The 16013-nt window shown below is 41.2% G+C and overlaps 2 protein-coding genes across 3 annotated transcripts; one reads left to right on the plus strand and one right to left on the minus strand.

Annotated features, from left to right (window-relative positions):
• On the minus strand, positions 1-6658 carry rab38c (RAB38c, member of RAS oncogene family). The gene is made up of 4 exons (XM_086309138.1): positions 6249-6658; positions 5428-5558; positions 3746-3883; positions 1-2050 (listed from the first exon to the last, which is right to left on the minus strand). The coding sequence occupies exons 1-4, from the start codon at positions 6439-6441 to the stop codon at positions 1889-1891; spliced, it is 624 nt and encodes a 207-aa protein (XP_086165264.1). The 5' UTR covers positions 6442-6658; the 3' UTR covers positions 1-1888.
• LOC147320893 (ras-related protein Rab-39B-like) lies at positions 6260-12858 on the plus strand. 2 transcript variants are annotated; one of them, XM_086309137.1, is made up of 5 exons: positions 6260-6691; positions 7799-8072; positions 9007-9239; positions 11110-11380; positions 11789-12858. In XM_086309137.1, the coding sequence occupies exons 3-5, from the start codon at positions 9025-9027 to the stop codon at positions 11942-11944; spliced, it is 642 nt and encodes a 213-aa protein (XP_086165263.1). In that variant the 5' UTR covers positions 6260-6691; positions 7799-8072; positions 9007-9024; the 3' UTR covers positions 11945-12858. The 2 variants fall into 2 exon arrangements, with proteins under 2 accessions (XP_086165263.1, XP_086165262.1); XM_086309136.1 differs by having other exon boundaries at positions 6261-6691; positions 7799-8209.
• The last annotated feature ends 3155 nt before the right edge of the window (positions 12859-16013 follow it).

The raw sequence follows: 16013 nt of genomic DNA on the forward strand, positions 1-16013 counted from the left end.
AGAGGAGGAGCACATACCACATTTTTTTATTGGACTGACAAGAAGTTGATTTTAAAGCTGAAGAAAATGTCCCATTTGAACAACAGAGCCAAGAGTTTATGGTGAAAGTTAAGAGTGAAATACTTCAAAAATGAGATTCTTCACTGAAACCACATTTAAAATACAGACAACACATGTAAATTAGCAGCTGACTGAATATCCGTCAGTATATCAGGAAGAGGCAGAGCACTGGAGGACCCGCAGATGTCTTAATTGTTTTATTCTTACAGCTGTTTCTAATTAATGAATTCAGAAACAGTCTTTAGTATCTTATCAGCTAATTGAATGGTCTTTTTAGTGGCCATATCTGCTAAACTGTCTCCCCTCCAGGGTCCCCGATACTTCTCTGTTTGTTCCTGACTGCAAAGGATTCTTGTTTAGTTTCCTCAGCACTGTGCCAGAACAGATTTTCCACTTCATCAGCTCACGATGCAGTGTAGAAGGAAAATATATTCAACGAGATTGGTGCAAAGCAAAAAAAATCCCACTTAGTGTTATTGTTGGCTAAATTCTTTGTTATGATTGTTATTATTATTATTATTCCTCTAGGCCACCAGTGGGCAATTAATTTTCCCACAGGGGCCACATGATAAACTGCACCCACACCAATAAGATGAGCTGAATTCTGCTCAGTATTAATTTCATATCTCAACAAGCTGATTGGTGTGGCCCTCCATAGCAGTTCCAGCTTCTCATGTGATTCCTGTGGGAAAATTAATTGCCCACCTCTGCTCTGGGCTTATCTCCTCAAATATCTGGGCCTTATCATAGAGGCACTGTTGATGCACCACATCCATTGGCTTGGCAGTGGATATTAGACCAAATGCCCCCATAGGCAATATAAAACATTGAGCTAATTTTGGGGTTGGAAAAATTAAGTCAGTAGGAAAGTATCTTAAACCTGCCTTCTATCTGAAGCCACTAGGTGGCGATAGCTGTTGCAAAGAGATTTCATTCCCATACAGCAGTTATTTCTGAAGCCAAGAGTGTGGCGCTCACATGTGGCCCACCCAATATTAAATGTTCACTCAAATCCATATACAAAAGAGAGTGATGTAGGTTCTTGAAAATCCTATTAAAAAAACATAGCCAACACAGTGTGCTTGCTATAAACTGCTAATGCTACCGAGTCATACGCAAAGAGACTGTATATGACTTCTCGTCCCAGCTGAGTTGAGGTCAGTATTAGTGCTTCAAGCAGCAGAGTTGAACAGTATGAAGCCCCTCCCTGAGTCAGGCTGTTTTCCCAATTCCCAGTCTATATGTTATCCAAAGCTGAGCAGCTGCTTTTATGTATCTCAAGCTCACAATGCAGTATTCATGACGTTGACATTTTTAGTGAGCGGTTAAACACAGATAGAAACGTAGGCCGAGGAAAAGTGCAAATAACGCAAGGAAGATTCATGTTTTCGTGTCTGTGTTCACACTGCAGGCAAAAAAAAAATCAAAGTTTGGAATTATTTTTCATGTTACATCAGCGTCAGAACGAAAGTGCCACAGAGAGCCGTCAGTTCAAATATCAGTGTCACACTGTCGATTCAAAGCAAGTTAAAGAAGCGAGAAAGTGCCAATAATAAAAACTGCATGTACCAACTTTTTTTTCTCTTTTTTTTAGTGTTTTGATTTCTAAGATTGTTAAAGTTTGTGTGGAGGGACAAAAAAAATGGATAAAGAAATAAAGTAATAAAAATCACATTTTGATACCCACAGAACTTCAAAGACTTTAAACACTTTTAAGATGTTTTTAAAATCAAATCTATCACTCTGAGACAGAATTTTTCTTAAAGCGGTCCCTGAGTCAAACATTTCTCGTGGCCTTCCCGTCTTGGTCGCCTGTTGATGTCAGACATTACCATTTTGAACACGAGGAGCAGCCAAGATGCTGCTTTGATGTCGTGGCGCATCCGGACAGGATGAGCGAACCAGGTTCTCGCTCTGTCACTAGACTCTCCTCGTTTCTCAGAATGTGCTCTACCAAGCAGCGGGCTGCCTCCTCAATGTTTGTGTTTTCCTGAGTGAGAAAAAAAAATAGAAAAAGTAAGACAGCTGTGATGAAATCTTTACAGCCACACCGGTGCAGCGGACACACACAGATTTTAATATCTCAAGAGAAGCTGAATTGATTGCCATGGACGCACATTCATATTAAACTCAGAATGAGTCCTATAGAAGCTGTAATTTTCCTTACTTTTCATATAGTGACAACACATTCAATTCAGTTTTATTTATATAGCACTAAATCACAACAACAGTTGCTTGCAGGTGTTTTGTATTGTAAGGTCAAGACCCTACAATAATTCAGCACTGCCTCCTCCAATCAGAGACATTATCAGAGGAACAGGTGATCTCTAAAAATTATAGAGAATATAGCAATAAAATGCAACCTTGCTGCAAATAAGGCTATCTTTATGTTGTGAATTAACCAGCATCAAAAGCGCACAAAGGGGTAAAATATCTCACTCTATTATATTTATTTTACCGCTCTGTGCTGCCGTTCACTTCTAATGTGACGGCAGCACCTTAAAGCTCTGAAACACCAGCGGTTATTCAGAGTGATGCAGTCAATTAATTGCATTGGTTTAACAGGTATTCTCAGAAATAAATAACCAACAAATATAAATGTTTACTATTTTGGGTTCTAGTAGCTGCCATCGCAGCAGTTTAAATCAGACATAGCGGCACATCTACGCCCGAGCGTAAACATTCATTTTCTGCATCACCGACTGAATGCCAGCAAAATCCTGTGAGAATGCGACTCGACTTTACAGCTGGGCCTCATTTAGTGGTGTAAGGTACAACTTATAAACCTTTTTCCTTCAGCCCAGAATCTGTACAACGCCTAAAGCGCACTGGAATCAGTGAAAATGTGACGCTTTCAGCTGATTTTAAACTGAAACGCTGCACATAAATTGCTCCTGGCCAGGTTAAGCATTCTCCATAGGTTACTATAGTGATTTAGCCAAGAAAAAAAATTACTATTACCGCATTAATTTAGAGCAGAGCTAGACTCTTTGGGACTAGGAATGCATGCTTGGCAGGGGACTGATGTCATATTATTTGATTTCTAAGTGTGAGCAGCATGTTTCATTGTAGGATGAAGGCAATCAGGACAGCGTTGTGTTGATTTGTGGACCCAAACGCCCCCCACAGCATAACTTTGTATCAGAGCCCCTCACTGAGGGCTTTAATGGTCCAGGCTTTTCCTTTCATTTGTCACACATCTACAGCTCTCTTTCAAACTGCCCACATGTCAGTCACCCTTTATGTCCATGAACCTTTGTGTACAGTAACTACATCGCAGCCTTTACCTCACACTCTTGTGTGTAACTCATTGGAAAGGCATTAAATGAGAAGAAAAAGAAGAGTCTAGTTCACACCAGAGTGCTGGAATTCCTCTATTTGCCTCCCAAGAGGACGGCAAATAAACTTGTCTGACTTTGAATGAAACATTTTTTGAATCGTTTGTTTTTACAGGAAGCTTCTGTTGAAATAACACTGCTCCAGTTTCCCCCCAAATATGCAAATATAACCCGATTTTGGGCCTTGCTTGTATGGCACAGAGTTATCATTTGGGTAGTCAAAGAAAGACCTCTAAGCTTTAACAATTTGCACAGAAATCTTTGGTGTACTCAACGATCTGTCTAAGAAAATCTACAGCTTGTTGCAGAGATTGCATCAAAAGCCACGTGGGTCTCCTCTCTCACACCTTTGCAGAAGTCTCAAACCATCCGACGAAGCCGTTCTCCCTACAAAAGACGTCGAGTTTGGGCTGCTGGGAAACCAGCTGGTCTGACTTGTTGGCCAAGAGTACAGCTGGAACTGGCCTCCCATGGTTCAGTGTCACCTTTGGACAGAAGAAAGTTGAGCTGGATCACATTATTTTTTAAATAAATTGTTAAATGGCCCTGTCTTACCTTAAAGCACACAAACAGAAAAATATCAGTGTGCCCTGTAGTCTCTCTGTAAAGACATTTTATCACAAAAGCAAACCAATAACAAAGTATTACTGACAACTATACGAGCTGAAGAGACTAGAGTGCTAATTTTCGCTTGTTCTCATCATGGAGTGGTTTTTGTCTGCTTTAAAGTGTCAGGAAGCTTTTTCAGAGGTGCGTGTTCACCCTCTGAAATCCTCTCACATCTTTTATGATGTCTCTGTCCAAAAATGCTCCCCTTTACGCGCTTTTCATGCAACAGTCTGCAAAAAATAAGTTGTACATTTTATTTCCCTTTCAAGTTCTGCTTCTTCATTTTCTGCCATTTCATGCACATCAAAGTGCAAGGTTTTTCAAAAGCCCGTGGCATTAATCTACATTTGAACAATGACTGATAATTTTCCACATATACAAAAGGAGATCATAAATGTGCATGACTACTCCCATAAAAAAAAGCAAAAACCTGATTTAAATTTGCCCAAAATCGTCTTTCAGATCATCTGCTGAGTCGCCTCTGCTCTGCTTTGTTCGCTCCTCTGTTGTATAAAAATGAGGACCCTTCAACCTGAATATCAACCAAGAGCACGATTGTGATCTGTTGGGCTTTTTTTTTCCAACTTTCACTGCACTAATGCAACTATAGCTCCCAATGCAAGATCCCAAAAACAACACTAGAAGTGATGCAGGGGTAAAAAGGAGAAAACATGTGGGTAAATGTAGCAACCTGAGGTTTTTGCCTTTTATGGGAAATGCTGCTGGATCCCTGTGAGAAGGAGAAAAAACACTGAAATACTGCAAAGAAAATAACAGAGGTTTTGAGTCAGTGGGGTGCTGTGATAGACTGGCAAGCTGTGCAGGGTGCACTCTGCCCTTCATCCAGTGACAGCTGGGATAGGCTCCAGCCCCTCCGTGACCCCGAACTGCATAAACATTTAAGAAAACAGATGAATGGAGGGGCCAAAAACTCTTTCTCTCTCTTTAGTTGCGATCAGTCACCAACCATCCATCCATCCATTTGCTTCCGCTTATCCTTTTCAGGGTCATGGGGGTGCTAGAGCCTATCCCAGCTGTCATAGGGCGAGAGGCGAGGTACACCCTGGACAGGTCGCCAGTCTGTCGCAGGGCTAACACACAGAGACAAACAACCATTCGCATTCACTCGCACATTCACACCTATGGGCAATTTAGATTTTTCAATTAACCTATCCACACAAAGTGCATGTCTTTGGACTGTGGGCAGAAGCCGGAGTACCCAGAGAGAACCCACGCAAATACAGGGAGAACATGCAAACTCCACACAAAAAGACCCCGACCCGATGGTGGAATTGAACTCAGGCAACAGCACTAACCACCATGCGATCAGTCACGTGTGGGTAAAAAAAAAAAGACAGAGAGAATGACGGTGAAGCCAGAAAAGCCCAGCTTTATGCTTCTGCAGGTTCAGCCATCTGACCTTGGAGTCTAGGTCATCCTTCCACTTCAGCACGGCGTCGAACGTGGAGGCCCTCGTCACGTCAAACACCACCAGTGCTCCCACCGCCTCCCGGTAATAGACACGAGTCATGTTCCCATACCGCTCCTGTCCTGGGATGAGACACCATCAATCAGACACACGCACATACAAAGACTGCTTTCAAGTCCATCAAATTAAATCAAGTCACGTCATGGTTTATGAGTGCCAGTTATGGAGCTCTGTGTGTGTGTTTAGTCTCCAGCAACTGCCATCATGTGCCTGATATTATGAGCATGGGATCTACATTCCTCAACCAGGCACCAAACGGCAGGGAGTGACCCAGGCATCCAACACACACACACACACACACACACACACACACACACACACACACACACACACACACACACACACAGAAACACACTTACTGGGTGGAAAATCTGCTTTTCTTTTCTTTGTTTTTCTTCTGCCTTTCACTTCTTAAATAAAAAAAGTGCTATCCTCTTATTTATGACACTACAAAAAGACTTGAGTTAGATTAAGATGAAGATATTTATGTTCTAACTCTCCTCTAAATATCCTCTCAAGTGAATTTGCAAAGCGCCTTTCCTTCCAGAAGCAGCTTTCACGGCTGCTGATGGTGAAACAAATGGTTCTTGTTCCCAAAAACCCCAACACACACACACACACACACACACACACACACACACACACACACACACACACACACACACACACACACACTCACTCACTCACAAACACCGTTGTATCACCTGATATATATAAGCCTTAAACCAGTGGGTCGTTAAAGTTTGACAGACCTGCAATATCCCACAGCTGTAGCCGGATCACAGTGTTACTGTCCCACTGCAACACCTTCAGGGCGAAGTCCACCCCAATGGTGGCTCGGTAGTGCTGGGAGAAGATCTGATGCACATACCGCTTGATTATGGACGTCTTCCCTACTCCTAAGTCTCCGATGACCAGGACTTTGAAAAGAAGCTCCTGCTGCATGGCTGCAGGCTCGGTGATATTATGAAAACTTTCCGAAGGATGCTGAGACACATCAAAACCACAGAGCAGCTACAGTAAAGGCATTTCCTTCCGTCCTGCTGCGAACCGAAATATTATCACGTGATCTTCTATCGTCGAGAAGCGGTCGCACTCGTCTGCAATCACCGGAGTCCAACAGTCTAAATAAAATAAGGACAGCGTGAGTTCGCTTACTTCAGAGCAAACTGCAAACTTCAGCAGAAAACTCATGGTGCGTTCACACACTCCTCGTAAACATAAGCTTCATTTTAAATTCCATCTGATGTCTTTAAAATATTCGAATAAAGCGACTCTGCAAATAACAAATTAATATCTGTCATTTAAATGTCAGAAAGTTGTGTAAAATGGATCGATGACGTCTTTGGATGTTTTCAATTAGAAAAAAATGATCGATTTAAGCTGAAGTTCGCAAATATTAGATTGTTTTACTATTTAAAAAGCAGCAATAAATGTTTTCATGACTAAATCATTTCTGTAGCCCTACATCGTGATTGCACGGAGTGTCCATCATGGCTAAAGTCAGACAGCACCGTTATTGTAATGGACCCGAAAACCAAATGCAAATCAAAGAATCCAAACTTGATTTCAGGCTAATGTGTTGGACTTTACTTCTGAACTGAATGGAGTTTTCAATATCAATGAATAAGATCAAATAAAACGTGCAAATGCGCTTTAGTCTTTACCTAAGAACGATCAGTGCTCCATGCTGAGAAAGAGCACTGCAGGTGCCATTTTTGTTTTGTGAGTGTTGATATGAGAAGTACAGAAGGAGTTGGAATGTGGTACTTCATGATGAAGTCAGGGATAACAGAGGTATGTGAGGGTGGTGCAGGTCATGTATGAGGAGAGTGGTGGTGGACTGGTGGGAAAGTCAGATGGGTTCAGGGTGGGGGTGGACTATGATGTTTTGCAGACAACATTGTAATCTGTAGTGAGAAGAGGGTGGAAGCGAGGCTGGAGAGGTGGAGGTGTGCTCTGGAGAGAAGAGGAGGCAAAGTTAAAGAGGCAATTTTTGGATAGTGGTTATACTGCATATACTTATTTTTAGTGTACTGAAATGCAGTTTAACAAAAGAAAATACATTTTCTTTATAGAAGTACATAGTAGGTTAAAATGAAAATACTCCAGCAAATATTGTACTTATAGTACAAGAGCAAATAGAATAAGTTTAGTTGTTTTCCACTGGCTGATCATTCGCTGTCACCCTGGAGGTCTAGGGGAAAAAAATTATAAATATATTTTTGTAAGTAGTAAGTACTGATATGAAATAATCGCATGTGTGTTCGTTTCTTATTTACCGTTTTTTTCTTCCGTTTAGCACGTGAATGCATCGCCCCGGGAATCTGCTGCTGCGCTGCTGTGCGCGCCATTACGGTAATGGTACTGATGAGGGCGAGGAAGAGACGTGAGTGCGATGCTGCTGCTGTGTTCTGCTGCCATTTCATCAGCGGATCATCGCGGAAATATCAACAGCCCCGCTGTAATGAGCCAGCAGATCGGATCACCTGTCGGGCCAAACACCGCTCACCCCGTTTTCACCCTTTAAACCGGCTCACAAAGCGATGCTGCACCGGAGGCCCTGCTAATGCTCTGTATGTTACCGCCTGGGGTTTTCTGTAAGCAACAACAGAACCAGTGCTAGATTAGGGGTCATTTTTTTCTTCTTTTTTGGAAACATAATCATCAATATGGGGTTTCTTTTTTTCAAGTACTGAGCTCTGAAATTGAGGTAGGTCACACTTTATTAGTTGTTTAATTTAATTGTTGTCCAGAAAAATAATTAACTAAGTAGAGAATGCTCATTGAGCTAAGAGGGTTGGGCCTTGTGATCAAAACAAAAAAAATTAAATAAAGAACCATATAGTTTGTTGCATCATTAGTAGCACAGGACGCCTTCTTCCTATCTATGGTGATTTTTAAGCAACTATATTAAACCTGAATTCTGGCTTTATTCAAGGCCTCATTGTGTGTTATTGCTCTATAACAACCACTCTGCTATCCACATGGGGGCTGACTACGCCACTGTTTATTGAGTTGGAGAGGAGTGGCCTCCCCCTCCCTCTTTCAAATTAGATCACCCATCTGTAAATCACATGGCCACTGCTGAGACACTATGAGCCTATTATTCCCATGTTTAGAGGAAAGCCATAATCCCAAAAAATATCCTTCTAGTCAGCACAATCTCTGGATTAAATGTAATGTTTGATCTGTTTAAACTCATTTAAGCAGATCTTCTTTTTCTGAAAAAGACGGAGGGGCTTGTGGAAGCTTTAAAGTCTGATGTTTAATCTACAGCTGTTTCCATCCCCTTTGAAGGATCCAAATTTGAAGACATGAACAGCAGGATTTTAATTGATGTTTTAGATTTTATATTTACAAAAATCCTTCCATTAGATGATGTAAAATATTTGGTTTTGTGAGGAGAGGATTCTCATTTCATCTTTTTAAGAGTCTCGTTTTAGTCTCAGTATTGGGCTTACTGTGGGTGACCCTGACTAAGTGAGTGGGGTTTTTTTTGTCTTGCAGAACTTATTTCAATGAGAAATGGAGACTATATGGCTTTACCAGTTTCGTCTGATAGTCATCGGAGACTCCACAGTTGGCAAGTCATGCCTGATCCGGAGGTTCACTGAGGGCCGCTTCGCACAGGTGTCAGACCCGACCGTCGGGGTGGACTTCTTCTCCCGTCTTGTGGAGATCGAGCCGGGGAAAAGAATCAAACTTCAGATCTGGGACACGGCAGGACAGGAGAGGTTCAGGTAAAGACAGACTCCTGATTTCTTTCTCATGTGTCCACAAAAACTAGATTTTGGACTATAAACAAGACTCTCCTCATACTTCAAAAGCACACACTACACATGCTTCCGTCAGATGGGCATTAAAGCTCAGTTAGGCCACGTTAAGATGACATGTTTTGACATTTTCCTTCATTAACATTACTGCATGAGTTCTCTGTCCATCTGCTGTTAACACTAAACTAAAAGTTTGTTAGGTGAAAACTATCTCAACCAGATGGGTAATTAAGCTGTTTAACCTCATTTGAAAATTAAAGTTTATATTTGTGATCATTTTAATATCTTAATAAGAGTCAGAGAGAGGATAGGGAAGCCACAAACTTTGCTCTTTTGGTTGGATTGGATCACAGTGGGGGGGGGGGACTTTCAGCTGCTCCTTTATTTCCCAAAGGGGTCGCCGCAGCAGATGGATCCGCATGTTTTATTTGGAACAAATCTTATGCCGGTTGCCCCTCCTGATGCAACACTTCCATTAATCCAGCTCAGGACTGGCACAGGCAGTACACCAGCTTGTGTTTCCCTGAGGCTGGTTTGGGTCTTTTGCTGGTCTCGAAATAAAAATAATCTACTTTTGGCAGCTCCCTTATTCAAAAAGTGGTCGCCACAGCGGGTAGCTCTGCATGTTTGGAAAGAAAAATAATAATTAAAAAACAAACAAACAAACAAACAAACAAAAACCAAACAAACCAAAAACCCAGAATATCTCCAGTCTAATCCTTTACTGGGTTCAGAATTCACATTTTTAATGATTTGGCAATCATGGGGAAAAAAACAATTCATGAAGTCATGACTATGTTTTTTTTTAAAGGGGTCACTTTTAAATATGTAAATTAAATGATATAAAATATTAAAACTTGCAGCCAAATGAAAACAGTCCACAAAATACAAATAAAATATTAAAAAGTAGATTTTTTTCAACCTGATGCTAATCACATGTTGAAGAAGCTGGAAAGAGTTGTATATAACAGTATGGCCTACCTTCCCAGCTGCCAGCTTTTTGATTCATGCTGATATTGTGTAAACATGGAAATCAGAGTGTATTTTTAAAAGAAAACATTAAAAAAAAATGGGGGAAATAATTAGTTGATCCCCTGCTGAATTTGTGAGTTTTTTCACTTACAAAGAAATGAACAGTCTCTAATTTTTATTGTAGTTTTTAATGTCGAGACACAGAATATCAATACAAAATCCAGATAAAACACATTCAATGAATGTTATATAATTGGTTTGCATGTCGCTGAACTGTGTCATGATGGACTGACCTTTTGCAGCCTCACAAAAATTTGCTTTAGAAGTCACGTTTACAGGCCCGTGCTAAGTTTGCCGGTGAACAAATGATTGAGAGAAGGCTTAGGAGAAAGTGATGTGATCAGGTGGTCTTTGGCATCAACGTTACCCTTCGTGTTTGGATGAAGAGAGATGTTGAGTATGATTCAAAGAATACCATCCCCACTAGCAAGCACAGAGGTGGAAACATTTTTCTGCTAAGGGTACAGGACAACGTCACTGATTTAAAGACCAGAATCTTGGATGAGAACCTCTTTCTCTCAGCCAAAACACCAAAGATGGGTCATGGATGGGTCTTCCGCCATGACAGTGACCAAATGTGTCAGAAATAAGGACGGACAGAGGTTCACCTGTATTCATCTGCAAAAGAAAGAAAAGAACAAAAAATCAGTACAAATTGTATAACGGTAGTTTTTTTTTTTTTTTAGCAAAAACTACTCAAACAGATGCAACTTGTTCATTTGTAGGGGACCCTTTTTTTCCACTGTGGGTGTGGTCTTCTGCCAGTTATTCACGTCTGCATTCCTGCACACCTCTTTCTGTGCAGGTCAATCACCAGAGCCTACTACCGCAACTCAGTGGGTGGCCTCTTGCTCTTTGACATCACAAACCGCCGCTCCTTTCAAAACGTCCACAACTGGCTGGAGGAGGCGCAGAGCCACGTCCAGCCGCACAGCATCATCTTCCTGCTGGTCGGCCACAAGTGTGACCTGGAAGCCCAGCGTCAGGTGACTCAGCAGGAGGCGGAGAAGCTGGCGGGGGCCTACGGGATGCGCTATGTGGAGACCTCTGCACGGGAGGCCATCAATGTGGAGAAGGTGTAGTTTTTGTTTGTTTTTATTCCATATGTAGTTCATCTTTTTTTTTAATTGAAAAAGTGGGATATTATAAGAAAGGTTCTGCTTTGCAACAATAATATGGGTGGTATAAATAACTACAGGAGCACGAAGAAGACTGTCTCTCTCTGCCGTCTGCATGCAGGGTGTCTAAAACAAAAAGAGGTACTTTTATTAAAAGTAAGCAGTGATGGTGAAATAAGTGACAACAATTTGAAATATTCAATGCAAAACTCCTCATGAAAATGTTGGTTCTCTTAGACTTAAAGATGCATAATCCTAATATGCTATAAGCAGCATATATTGACATTTTTGCAGTTATTTTAAGAATTAATGATCAGAATAAAACATAATCTCTGTTGCTGAGCCTGCTCGTGATTCCTCCTCCAGGCGTTTGTGGATCTGACGAAGGACATCTTTGAGCTGGTGCGCAACGGGGACATCAAGATCCAGGACGGCTGGGAGGGCGTCAAGAGCGGATTTGTTCCCAACACCGTCCACTCCTCTGAGGAGGTCACCAAGAGCAGCCGGCAGTGCTACTGCTGATTCGGCTGCAGCACGTTAGGGTGAGAGGTGGTAATACTTCAGTGGACTCCATATGTACAAGATCTTTTTTGCCATGGCTGCTCTCAGGCCAGTTTTAGGGGACTTTAATGTTTCCCCTGCTCAGTTACATACTTATTCATATAGACGTTATTTTAACATTCAATTGCCTGTTTAAGGCTCAAACTTGGGGCACTTTGTTGATGTTCCCAACAGGTGTAGAAGCACAAGAAGCATCCTGCCACTTCATCTTTCTGTGTGCATGCGTGTAACTCTAGTCATCCTGCTGTCTTTGCAGCTGCTACTGACACTTAAGCTTTACTCCACCTTTGGCCTTTCCTGATGTGTACAGTTATACTCCAGTGGCCAGTTCCGTTTCTCTAGCTGCACATGTATAAAAGACTATCAGTGTAGTGTATTTATACTCTTGTGTGACTTTAATTTGATGAATCAGCGATGCCACGACTGAGCCACGCCTCTTCCTTTTTTCTGGAAATGCCTCTGAATATACCGCAGCCCGTTGTGGACTATATTCGGCTGGAGAGAGGAGGCAGAAAGAGGCAGCAGCCTCGCCGACTGATTGTACGCCTGCACTACAAATCTGAGTGGCTTAACGCATAAAGAAGGTGGAGGTCGGTGAACTCCAAGCGAACCAAAGTTTCAGATGTCTCGTTTGTTCACCTGAACGCGGAGGAACGAGTTTGCACTGTGAAAATGATTAATGGTACATTTGTTCTTTGCTGGAAGAAAAACGTTACTGTAGCTGCTTATTTTAGCCTTGACGACTTGATCGATATGGCAAGTTCTCAGTTCACGTTTACTGCTCCGTGTTGGGTTACTGGTGAGAACAGGTGAGAAACTGTCCAAAAGCCTTTTGTATAGATCCCCATAGTGTTCAATTTGAAATAAATATAAAGTCACAGTAAAAAGAAAGTGAAGCTTCCTTTCATTTCTAAGGTTTTGTGTGTCAGGATGTTACTAAAAAATCAACTGGTCCCTTAAAGCCCCTAAAATGAGGCTAAAACTAACAAAAAAATCAACCTCAGGTAATCCAAAAACATTTATTTATCAGCAAACATTAAACAAAAATGCAGACGCAGTGTGTGGAAAAGCAAAGTACACATTTACTGCTTCCACAGGAATTAACAAGGTAAGTAGCAGCAAGGAGTTCTCATTAAAATGCCCTGATTAATTGGTCATCAGCTGGTATAAGCACCACTATTAAAGCACATGTTTTGATAGTTTGCAGATCTGGAGCATTCGGGTACAAGGTAATACAATGCCAAGGACAAAAAGCATCAGCAATGAACTTATAAAATCACTTGTTGCTGCCCTGGAAAGAGTTATAAGATCACTCCAATTCAATTTCATTGATATAGCACCAAATCACAACAACAGTTGCCTCAAGGTGCTTTATTTTATAAGGTAAGGACAATAATACAGAGAAAACAGAGAAAAGTCCAACAATCAGATGGCCTCCTTGTGAGCATTACAAACAATTTGAAGTCTGTCATCCCACCTGAATGTTTTCACAAGTGCAAAACATTTAGGTGAATGGAGACCACAGCAAATCTACCCCAGGGTCAGACTGTACAATGCTCAGAGAAAAAATCAATGTTAAAATTCATGAAAGTAAGCTTAGAAAAAGACTGAACAAGTATAGTTTGTTTGGAAGGGTTTCCAGCAGAAAGCTTCGTCTCACTATAAACAACATGGCAGCACAGCTTCAGTTTGCAAAGCTGCACCCGAACAAACCACAAGACTTCTGGGACAATGTCCTTTACAGGCGAGACCAAAGTGGTGATGTTTGGCCATAATACACAGCTCCACATTTTGAGCAAACCAACCACAGCATGTGAGCACAAACAACTCTTAGCAGCTGTGAAGCACGGTGGTGGAGGGGTGATGATCTGTGCTTCTTTCTTTTTTTGAAGCTGCAGGACCAGGCGCCTTGCAGTCTTTGAGACGACTATGCACTCCTCTGTTACCCAAATGTTCAAGAGACAAACGTGAGGCCATCTGTCAGACAGCTAAAGCTTAACAGAAATTGGTTCCTGTGACAGAAAAATGACACCAAACACTTTGAGTGATGGGACCTTAAAATCCAATTTATCTAAGTTTATCCCACATTAGATTTTATTTCACGGCGTCTCTGTAGCTTTCACAGCATCCCTCTTAAACAAACGCCCAGAGGTTTGTGCTGTGAATAAACACAGGAAACAGACTAGCCCACAGCCTGTGCGGCTCACCTCACTGTGTGACTCGCGTGTATTAGAATACAGTGGAAAAAAACAAGCAACCATCTGGATGGAAAAAAACCAGACCATTGAGCCGTGTCTGTTTCATCATGCATGCAGCGTGTACATCCGTGAGTAATGAAAAGGGATATTATTGGGAAAAAATCAGTGTAATGAGATAATGAACATACATTTGAAATGGATAAAGTAACATTTATAGTTATTTTATTTTTAGATTCCTTCAATATTATTGTTTGACACATACATTTAACACTATTTCTTCCTATGAACTGCTTCTTAATTCATTCAGTACTTACTCAGTACGAGTCTTTGGAGTCTGTTTAAAATTCATTTATACACTCAGTCCATTTAATTGAAAATTTCCAAAGACAGAAAGGGCTTTTTCCTTTTAATCTTTGATATATTGTAGGTAACTGTTTCACTGTAGGAGCAGAATGGATGAGAGATGTGAAAAATAAAACAAAACTGCATGTGAAACACAGCACAAAGGAAAAAAACTGACAGATTTAACTTTTTTGGTGGCATTAACCATCGAACAGGCTTTCATATACATTCAGCTGTGTGTTATTCCTTTGAGCTCTGACGTCTGAAGTGTAAGGTGGCGGGAAACACATTTATATCACATTACACTAAACGTGTGAATAATTTATTTGTAACCAAATCCTGACAAGGTTGGTCGTTTGATGTTGTTGTGGCATTATATACACCTCGATCGTCATTGGAAATAAATGCCTGGAAGTGAAAAGGTTTTTCTTTGGAGATTCGCTGTTGTGCAGGTTTTCAAGCTTACACACAGCTTTGCCACAGTGGTTCATAGCTGTACTGTTTCCAGATTGGCACATTGCAGTGTGCGACCACTAGAGCGCAGCCTTAGTGTGTCGAGAAGAGAGGAGGGAGCAGCTCTTATGCATTTTTATAGTGTAGAGATTTTAAAAAAGACTCTTCCTTCTCCAAAATGTGTTCCTTTTTCTTTCTTTTTCAGCCTGTTACCGAAGGTGAGACAAACAAAGAAGTTAAAATCCACATTTTTGTTGTGATTTTCAAATTCAGTCGTATGGAAAATGTAAGTGCAACCCTACATCTATCACAACTTCAAAGCAATAAAACGAAACATTCCTCCCGGGGAGTAAAAGATGGAAAATGTCGCATTTAAATCTCTTAAAGTAAGGACGACTCACTGGAAACTTTATTAAGTACACCTGTTCTTGTTGCTTGATAACAATCGCCCAATCATGTGGCAGCAACTTGCACGTAGACATGCTCAAGGCAACCCGCTGAAGTTGAAACTGAACACCAGAATGGGGAAGAAAGACAGGCTGGTGTTTCAGAATCTCCTAGTTTGCTGGGATTTTCCATTTCTAGGGTTTACAGAGAATGATCCAAAGAAAAGGAAATGTCCAGTAAGTGGTAGCTCTCTGGGAGAGCATGCCTTTTTAAGTAGCAAAGGTCAGAGGAGAACGGCCAGAGAGCTATTAAAGCTGGTAGGATGGCAACAGTATCACAAATAACCGCTCATGTCAACCATGGACCCTTTTCTGGAGAAATGTGATCAACAGATCAGAAATGATCGGTGCTGAACAGTTGATTGCTTTTTTAAACAGAAAGGAATCAGAGAGCTGAATGATCTGCTGATTAGTTGTCTTTTAGTGTTATTAGATTTGAGTGCTGCGTTTGACACTGTGGATCGCTGTATTTCTCTGAAGCATCTCAAATTTCTGGTTCAATATTAAGGTGGATTTATTCTTATTCACAGGAAAGGTCTTTTACTGTAGTCACTTGGACGTGATGTCACCATCAATGGAAGTTAAGTGTGG

This window comes from Aulonocara sp. 'chitande type north' Nkhata Bay, linkage group LG10, assembly GCF_057382095.1.
Source record: "Aulonocara sp. 'chitande type north' Nkhata Bay isolate Kocher_YH1m ecotype deep benthic linkage group LG10, A_spYH_male_GT1.1, whole genome shotgun sequence".
NCBI lineage: Eukaryota > Metazoa > Chordata > Actinopteri > Cichliformes > Cichlidae > Aulonocara > Aulonocara sp. 'chitande type north' Nkhata Bay.